The sequence below is a fragment of the Oncorhynchus keta genome, chromosome 35 (genome assembly GCF_023373465.1).
Source record: "Oncorhynchus keta strain PuntledgeMale-10-30-2019 chromosome 35, Oket_V2, whole genome shotgun sequence".
NCBI lineage: Eukaryota > Metazoa > Chordata > Actinopteri > Salmoniformes > Salmonidae > Oncorhynchus > Oncorhynchus keta.
In genome coordinates, this window is record NC_068455.1 from 76,435,473 (window position 1) to 76,445,161 (window position 9,689).

Genomic DNA, 9,689 nt, shown 5'->3' on the forward strand with positions numbered 1-9,689 from the left:
ATACATTTACTGTCTCAAAAGCAAATAGATGATCAATCCAGGTTGTCCGTTTGGATAGCAAAATAAAACGATTTCCAATGCAATATTCGGTCATATTTTTGTATTCGTGTGGTCGCGAAAGGCCGCCGCCTCGGGAACAATTCCTACAGTATGATCTCGGGACAGGCGACATCACGGAAGCCATACGGTAGCTCTCGAGTTGGAAGGACCATCCGGTGTAGTCTCTCGGATGACCACTGCGCCACCGGCCCGCCGCTAGCCTACTTTTGTTGTTGTTGACATACCGGTAAAATGACTGTAAGTAGGCTATATTTCTATAATGCTATATTTCTATAATGCTATATTTCTATCCAAAAAAAGCCTAGAAGATGGAGGATAATGTTGCTAAGAATACTAATGGTTATGAGGATTTTGTTGATGATAGGGTGTAATTAATATTTGTGTATAAAATGCATACATTGGGCCTATATTGTAAATAGGTTACTATGTTAGGCCTATATAGGTTATAAGTATGTTATAATAGTTCAAACTAGAATCGTTAGTTGCTACACACATTTTTGGACTTATATATGAATTAATATAATAAATGAATGAAAATACCAATTGATTATTGAAGAGTATAACTGAAAAATCCCCCATGAGCTTTGTTCAGCTGTCATACCCCATAATCAGAACCCAAAATATATAGTTTTTCTCTCCATTGTTATGAAACAATGTAAATGTAAACACACACTTTATAGCCTCATAACCTGGCTAAAAGTGTCATTATTATATCATGTGTAACCGGTTTGAAATGGCTAGCTAGTTAACTGTGCGTGCTAACCTAGTTTCCGTCTTTCTTTCCCCCCCCCCCCCCATCTCCCCCTCTCCTTCTCTCAGTGATGCCGGCCCAGCCCTCCCTCAGAGAACCACAGGAGGAGATGGAGGTGGAGGGAGAGAGTGAACTACCAGAGGCCAATGGAGAGATGGAGGAAGAGAGGGAGAGAGAGAGAAGAGAGGGGGAGGAGGAAACCATGGAGGAAAGTACGGAGGAGAGGGAGAGCGACTCGGACGATAGCGAGGAGGAGGAAGAGGAGGAAGAGGAGAGTTCAGGTAAGATAACTGTTGAATGATGAGGACAGTTTTCTCTTTTTGTTTTTTTTCCCTTTTTGACACTTTACTGACATCATGAAGAGCAACTAGAAGTCTCTCTGTTCTCTCTCTCTCTCTCTCTCTGTTCTCTCTCTCTCTCTCTCTCTCTCTGTTCTCTCTCTCTCTCTCTCTCTCTTCCTGCTCTCTCTCTATCTCTTTCTCTCCCTGCTCTCTCTTTATCTCTTTCTCTCCCTGCTCTCTCTTTATCTCTTTCTCTCCCTGCTCTCTCTTTTTCTCTTTCTCTCCCTGTTCTCTCTCCCTGTTCTCTCTCTCCCTGTTCTCTCTCTCTCTTCCTGCTCTTTCTCTCACCCACTCTATCTCCCACTCTCTCGCTCCCACACTCTTTCTCTCTCTTTCTCCCCTCTCTCTCTCTCCCTCTCCCTCTCTCTCTCTCTCTCTCTCTCTCTCTCTCTCTCTCTCTCTCTCTCTCTCTCTCTCTCTCCCTCTCTCTCTTCTCCCTTCCCCCTCCATCTCCCCCCTCCCTCTGTCTCTCTTTCTCTAGAGATGGATGATGAAGACTGTGAGAGGAGGAGAGGAGAGTGCCTAGATGAGATGTCAGACCTAGAGAAACAGTTCCTGGAACTGAAAGACAAGTAAGTCTCATTGATGGATTGATTAATCTGTTGATTGACTGACAGATTAATCTGTTGATTGACTGACAGATTAATTGGTTGATTGATTGACAGATTAATTGGTTGATTGACTGACAGATTAATCGGTTGATTGACTGACAGATTAATCGGTTGATTGATTGACAGATTAATCGGTTGATTGATTGACAGATTAATCGGTTGATTGATTGACAGATTAATCGGTTGATTGATTGACAGATTAATCGGTTGATTGATTGACAGATTAATCGGTTGATTGATTGACAGATTAATTGGTTGATTGATTGACAGATTAATCATCGGTTGATTGATTGACAGATTAATAGGTTGATTGATTGACAGATTAATAGGTTGATTGATTGACAGATTAATCGGTTGATTGATTGACAGATTAATCGGTTGATTGATTGACAGATTAATCGGTTGATTGATTGACAGATTAATTGGTTGATTGATTGACAGATTAATCGGTTGATTGATTGACAGATTAATCGGTTGATTGATTGACAGATTAATCGGTTGATTGATTGACAGATTAATCGGTTGATTGATTGACAGATTAATCGGTTGATTGATTGACAGATTAATCGGTTGATTGATTGACAGATTAATCGGTTGATTGATTGACAGATTAATCGGTTGATTGATTGACAGATTAATCGGTTGATTGATTGACAGATTAATTGGTTGATTGATTGACAGATTAATAGGTTGATTGATTGACAGATTAATCATCGGTTGATTGATTGACAGATTAATTGGTTGATTGATTGACAGATTAATCAGTTGATTGATTGACAGATTAATTGGTTGATTGATTGACAGATTAATCATCGGTTGATTGATTGACAGATTAATAGGTTGATTGATTGACAGATTAATAGGTTGATTGATTGACAGATTAATAGGTTGATTGATTGACAGATTAATCGGTTGATTGATTGACAGATTAATCGGTTGATTGATTGACAGATTAATCGGTTGATCTTGAGGGATAATCAACAAGTGGCTATGCGTTTTAAGGAAAATAATAATAATAATAATAATCAAGCAGGTTTACTAGATAAGCTACAGTAGTTACCGTGGTAATCAAGCAGGTTTACTAGATAAGCTACAGTAGTTACCGTGGTAATCAAGCAGGTTTACTAGATAAGCTACAGTAGTTACCGTGGTAATCAAGCAGGTTTACTAGATAAGCTACAGTAGTTACCGTGGTAATCAAGCAGGTTTACTAGATAAGCTACAGTAGTTACCGTGGTAATCAAGCAGGTTTACTAGATAAGCTACAGTAGTTACCGTGGTAATCAAGCAGGTTTACTAGATAAGCTACAGTAGTTACCGTGGTAATCAAGCAGGTTTACTAGATAAGCTACAGTAGTTACCGTGGTAATCAAGCAGGTTTACTAGATAAGCTACAGTAGTTACCGTGGTAATCAAGCAGGTTTACTAGATAAGCTACAGTAGTTACCGTGGTAATCAAGCAGGTTTACTAGATAAGCTACAGTAGTTACCGTGGTAATCAAGCAGGTTTACTAGATAAGCTACAGTAGTTACCGTGGTAATCAAGCAGGTTTACTAGATAAGCTACAGTAGTTACCGTGGTAATCAAGCAGGTTTACTAGATAAGCTACAGTAGTTACCGTGGTAATCAAGCAGGTTTACTAGATAAGCTACAGTAGTTACCGTGGTAATCAAGCAGGTTTACTAGATAAGCTACAGTAGTTACCGTGGTAATCAAGCAGGTTTACTAGATAAGCTACAGTAGTTACCGTGGTAATCAAGCAGGTTTACTAGATAAGCTACAGTAGTTACCGTGGTAATCAAGCAGGTTTACTAGATAAGCTACAGTAGTTACCGTGGTAATCAAGCAAGTTTACTAGATAAGCTACAGTAGTTACCGTGGTAATCAAGCAGGTTTACTAGATAAGCTACAGTAGTTACCGTGGTAATCAAGCAGGTTTACTAGATAAGCTACAGTAGTTACCGTGGTAATCAAGCAGGTTTACTAGATAAGCTACAGTAGTTACCGTGGTAATCAAGCAGGTTTACTAGATAAGCTACAGTAGTTACCGTGGTAATCAAGCAGGTTTACTAGATAAGCTACAGTAGTTACCATGGTAATCAAGCAGGTTTACTAGATAAGCTACAGTAGTTACCGTGGTAATCAAGCAGGTTTACTAGATAAGCTACAGTAGTTACCGTGGTAATCAAGCAGGTTTACTAGATAAGCTGCAGTAGTTACCGTGGTAATCAAGCAAGTTTACTAGATAAGCTACAGTAGTTACCATGGTAATCAAGCAGGTTTACTAGATAAGCTACAGTAGTTACCGTGGTAATCAAGCAGGTTTACTAGATAAGCTACAGTAGTTACCGTGGTAATCAAGCAGGTTTACTAGATAAGCTACAGTAGTTACCGTGGTAATCAAGCAGGTTTACTAGATAAGCTACAGTAGTTACCGTGGTAATCAAGCAGGTTTACTAGATAAGCTACAGTAGTTACCGTGGTAATCAAGCAGGTTTACTAGATAAGCTACAGTAGTTACCGTGGTAATCAAGCAGGTTTACTAGATAAGCTACAGTAGTTACCGTGGTAATCAAGCAGGTTTACTAGATAAGATACAGTAGTTACCGTGGTAATCAAGCAGGTTTACTAGATAAGCTACAGTAGTTACCGTGGTAATCAAGCAGGTTTACTAGATAAGATACAGTAGTTACCGTGGTAATCAAGCAAGTTTACTAGATAAGATACAGTAGTTACCGTGGTAATCAAGCAGGTTTACTAGATAAGCTACAGTAGTTACCGTGGTAATCAAGCAAGTTTACTAGATAAGCTACAGTAGTTACCGTGGTAATCAAGCAGGTTTACTAGATAAGCTACAGTAGTTACCGTGGTAATCAAGCAAGTTTACTAGATAAGCTACAGTAGTTACCGTGGTAATCAAGCAGGTTTACTAGATAAGCTACAGTAGTTACCGTGGTAATCAAGCAAGTTTACTAGATAAGCTACAGTAGTTACCATGGTAATCAAGCAAGTTTACTAGATAAGCTACAGTAGTTACCGTGGTAATCAAGCAAGTTTACTAGATAAGCTACAGTAGTTACCGTGGTAATCAAGCAGGTTTACTAGATAAGCTACAGTAGTTACCGTGGTAATCAAGCAGGTTTACTAGATAAGCTACAGTAGTTACCGTGGTAATCAAGCAAGTTTACTAGATATGCTACAGTAGTTACCGTGGTAATCAAGCGGGTTTACTAGATATGCTACAGTAGTTACCGTGGTAATCAAGCAGGTTTACTAGATATGCTACAGTAGTTACCGTGGTAATCAAGCAAGTTTACTAGATATGCTACAGTAGTTACCGTGGTAATCAAGCAAGTTTACTAGATAAGCTACAGTAGTTACCATGGTAATCAAGCAAGTTTACTAGATAAGCTACAGTAGTTACCGTGGTAATCAAGCAAGCAGACTTGGAACTAACCCTCCACGGAGTTGCATATTTTGCTACTAGAAACGTAGAAATGTGTTAAACATCCAATGAAGTGGCAAGCAAGTTTACTAGATAAGCTACAGTAGTTACCGTGGTAATCAAGCAAGTTTACTAGATAAGCTACAGTAGTTACCGTGGTAATCAAGCAAGTTTACTAGATAAGCTACAGTAGTTACCGTGGTAATCAAGCAAGTTTACTAGATATGCTACAGTAGTTACCGTGGTAATCAAGCAAGTTTACTAGATAAGCTACAGTAGTTACCGTGGTAATCAAGCAAGTTTACTAGATAAGCTACAGTAGTTACCGTGGTAATCAAGCCTGTTTACTAGATATGCTACAGTAGTTACCGTGGTAATCAAGCAAGTTTACTAGATAAGCTACAGTAGTTACCGTGGTAATCAAGCAGGTTTACTAGATAAGCTACAGTAGTTACCGTGGTAATCAAGCAGGTTTACTAGATAAGCTACAGTAGTTACCGTGGTAATCAAGCAAGTTTACTAGATAAGCTACAGTAGTTACCGTGGTAATCAAGCAAGTTTACTAGATAAGCTACAGTAGTTACCGTGGTAATCAAGTAAGTTTACTAGATAAGCTACAGTAGTTACCGTGGTAATCAAGCAGGTTTACTAGATAAGCTACAGTAGTTACCGTGGTAATCAAGCAAGTTTACTAGATAAGCTACAGTAGTTACCGTGGTAATCAAGTAAGTTTACTAGATAAGCTACAGTAGTTACCGTGGTAATCAAGCAGGTTTACTAGATAAGCTACAGTAGTTACCGTGGTAATCAAGCAAGTTTACTAGATATGCTACAGTAGTTACCGTGGTAATCAAGCAAGTTTACTAGATAAGCTACAGTAGTTACCATGGTAATCAAGCAAGTTTACTAGATAAGCTACAGTAGTTACCGTGGTAATCAAGCAAGCAGACTTGGAACTAACCCTCCACGGAGTTGCATATTTTGCTACTAGAAACGTAGAAATGTGTTAAACATCCAATGAAGTGGCAAGCAAGTTTACTAGATATGCTACAGTAGTTACCATGGTAATCAAGCAGGTTTACTAGATAAGCTACAGTAGTTACCGTGGTAATCAAGCAGGTTTACTAGATAAGCTACAGTAGTTACCGTGGTAATCAAGCAAGTTTACTAGATATGCTACAGTAGTTACCGTGGTAATCAAGCAGGTTTACTAGATAAGCTACAGTAGTTACCGTGGTAATCAAGCAGGTTTACTAGATATGCTACAGTAGTTACCATGGTAATCAAGCAGGTTTACTAGATAAGCTACAGTAGTTACCGTGGTAATCAAGCAAGTTTACTAGATAAGCTACAGTAGTTACCGTGGTAATCAAGCAGGTTTACTAGATATGCTACAGTAGTTACCGTGGTAATCAAGCAGGTTTACTAGATAAGCTACAGTAGTTACCGTGGTAATCAAGCAGGTTTACTAGATAAGCTACAGTAGTTACCGTGGTAATCAAGCAAGTTTACTAGATATGCTACAGTAGTTACCGTGGTAATCAAGCAGGTTTACTAGATAGGCTACAGTAATTACCGTTCTAATCAATCAAAGTTTACTAGATAAGCTACAGTAGTTACCGTGGTAATCAAGCAGGTTTACTAGATAGGCTACAGTAGTTACCGTGGTAATCAAGCAGGTTTACTAGATAAGCTACAGTAGTTACCGTGGTAATCAAGCAGGTTTACTAGATAAGCTACAGTAGTTACCGTGGTAATCAAGCAGGTTTACTAGATATGCTACAGTAGTTACCATGGTAATCAAGCAGGTTTACTAGATAAGCTACAGTAGTTACCGTGGTAATCAAGCAGGTTTACTAGATAAGCTACAGTAGTTACCGTGGTAATCAAGCAAGTTTACTAGATATGCTACAGTAGTTACCGTGGTAATCAAGCAGGTTTACTAGATAGGCTACAGTAATTACCGTTCTAATCAATCAAAGTTTACTAGATAAGCTACAGTAGTTACCGTGGTAATCAAGCAGGTTTACTAGATAGGCTACAGTAGTTACCGTGGTAATCAAGCAGGTTTACTAGATAAGCTACAGTAGTTACCGTGGTAATCAAGCAAGTTTACTAGATAAGCTACAGTAGTTACTGTGGTAATCAAGCAGGTTTACTAGATAAGCTACAGTAGTTACCGTGGTAATCAAGCAGGTTTACTAGATAAGCTACAGTAGTTACCGTGGTAATCAAGCAGGTTTACTAGATAAGCTACAGTAGTTACCGTGGTAATCAAGCAGGTTTACTAGATAAGCTACAGTAGTTACCGTGGTAATCAAGCAGGTTTACTAGATTAGTTACCGTGGTAATCAAGCAGGTTTACTAGATAAGCTACAGTAGTTACCGTGGTAATCAAGCAGGTTTACTAGATAGGCTACAGTAATTACCGTTCTAATCAATCAAAGTTTACTAGATAAGCTACCGTAGTTACCGTGGTAATCAAGCAGGTTTACTAGATAAGCTACCGTAGTTACCGTGGTAATCAAGCAAGCAGACTTGCTAGTTTAGCTGACCAAGTTGACTTTTTGCTTTTTCAAAAACAGCTCAAACAAAACTTATTACAAATGAACTATAGCCGTTGAATTCTAACAGTCAAACATAGTGTGTTATAGGGAAATAATTCACTCTCTAGAATGCCCTTACTGCCCGAGGGGTGTGTGGTATATGGCCAATATACCACAGCTAAGGGCTGTTCTTAGGCACGACGCAACACAGAGTACCTGGATACAGCCCTGAGCCGTGGTATATTGGCCGTAAATCACAAACCCAGCGTTACCAACATAATTAGAAGAGTCAAAATATATGTTTTGTCGTACCCAGAGTGTTGGTTGGCTGAAAGCAGTGGTACTTTTATAAACTGGGTGGTTCAAGCCCTGAATGCTGATTGGCTGACAGCTGTGGTATATATCAGACCGTATACCACGGGTATGACAAAACATATATTTTGACTCTTCTAATTAAGCTGGAAACCAGTTCATAATAGCAATAAGGCACCTCGGGGATTTGGGCTGTATCCAGGCCCTCCACGTTACATCGTTCATAAGAACAGCCCTTAGCTGTGGTATATTGGCCATATACCACACCCCCTCGTGCCTTATTGCTTAAATATATTACACAGAATATAGACTGATCGATTGACTGACCAATCGTGTGTGTGTGTGTGTGTGTGTGTGTGTGTGTGTGTGTGTGTGTGTGTGTGTGTGTGTGTGTGTGTGTAGGTTGTTTCGTGAGCGGTTGAACCAGGTTAAGGTGAAGCTAGATGAGGTGTTGACTGGTAAAGCAGGAGAATACAGAGAACCGCTGGCAACACTACAACACAACATGACGCTACGCACCCAGGTGGCAGGTAACTACTACTACTACTACTACTACTACTACTACTACAACACAACACTACGCACCCAGGTGGCAGGTAACTACTACTACTACTACTACTACTACTACTACTACTACTACTACTACTACAACACAACATGACGCTACGCACCCAGGTGGCAGGTAACTACTACTACTACTACTACTACTACTACTACTACAACACAACGCTACGCACCCAGGTGGCAGGTAACTACTACTACTACTACTACTACAACACAACGCTACGCACCCAGGTGGCAGGTAACTACTACTACTACTACTACTACTACTACTACTACTACAACACAACGCTACGCACCCAGGTGGCAGGTAACTACTACACTACTACTACTACTACTACTACTACTACTACTACTACTACAACACAACGCTACGCACCCAGGTGGCAGGTAACTACTACTACTACTACTACTACAACACAACATGACGCTACGCACCCAGGTGGCAGGTAACTACTACTACTACTACTACTACTACTACTACTACAACACAACGCTACGCACCCAGGTGGCAGGTAACTACTACTACTACTACTACTACTACTACTACTACTACAACACAACGCTACGCACCCAGGTGGCAGGTAACTACTACACTACTACTACTACTACTACTACTACTACTACTACTACTACTACTACTACTACTACTACTACTACTACTACTACTACTACTACAACACAACACAACATGATGCTACGCACCCAGGTGGCAGGTAACTACTACTACTACTACTACTACTACTACTACTACTACAACACAACGCTACGCACCCAGGTGGCAGGTAACTACTACACTACTACTACTACTACTACTACTACTACTACTACAACACAACGCTACGCACCCAGGTGGCAGGTAACTACTACTACTACTACTACTACTACTACTACTACTACTACTACTACTACTACTACTACTACTACTACAACACAACGCTACGTACCCAGGTGGCAGGTAACTACTACTACTACTACTACTACTACTACTACTACTACTACAACACAACGCTACGTACCCAGGTGGCAGGTAACTACTACTACTACTACTACTACTACTA

The 9,689-nt window shown here is 39.8% G+C and overlaps 1 protein-coding gene across 1 annotated transcript in view; it reads left to right on the forward strand.

Annotated features, from left to right (window-relative positions):
• Window positions 1-9,689, forward strand: part of brms1 (BRMS1 transcriptional repressor and anoikis regulator) — a 32,444-nt gene that overhangs the window by 662 nt on the left and 22,093 nt on the right. Inside the window, exons 2-4 of the mRNA XM_052497802.1 lie at window positions 880-1,092; window positions 1,634-1,724; window positions 8,470-8,597. Of these exons, the coding sequence (XP_052353762.1) occupies window positions 882-1,092; window positions 1,634-1,724; window positions 8,470-8,597 (430 nt within the window). The 5' untranslated portion in view covers window positions 880-881. The remainder of the gene's footprint in view (window positions 1-879; window positions 1,093-1,633; window positions 1,725-8,469; window positions 8,598-9,689) is intronic.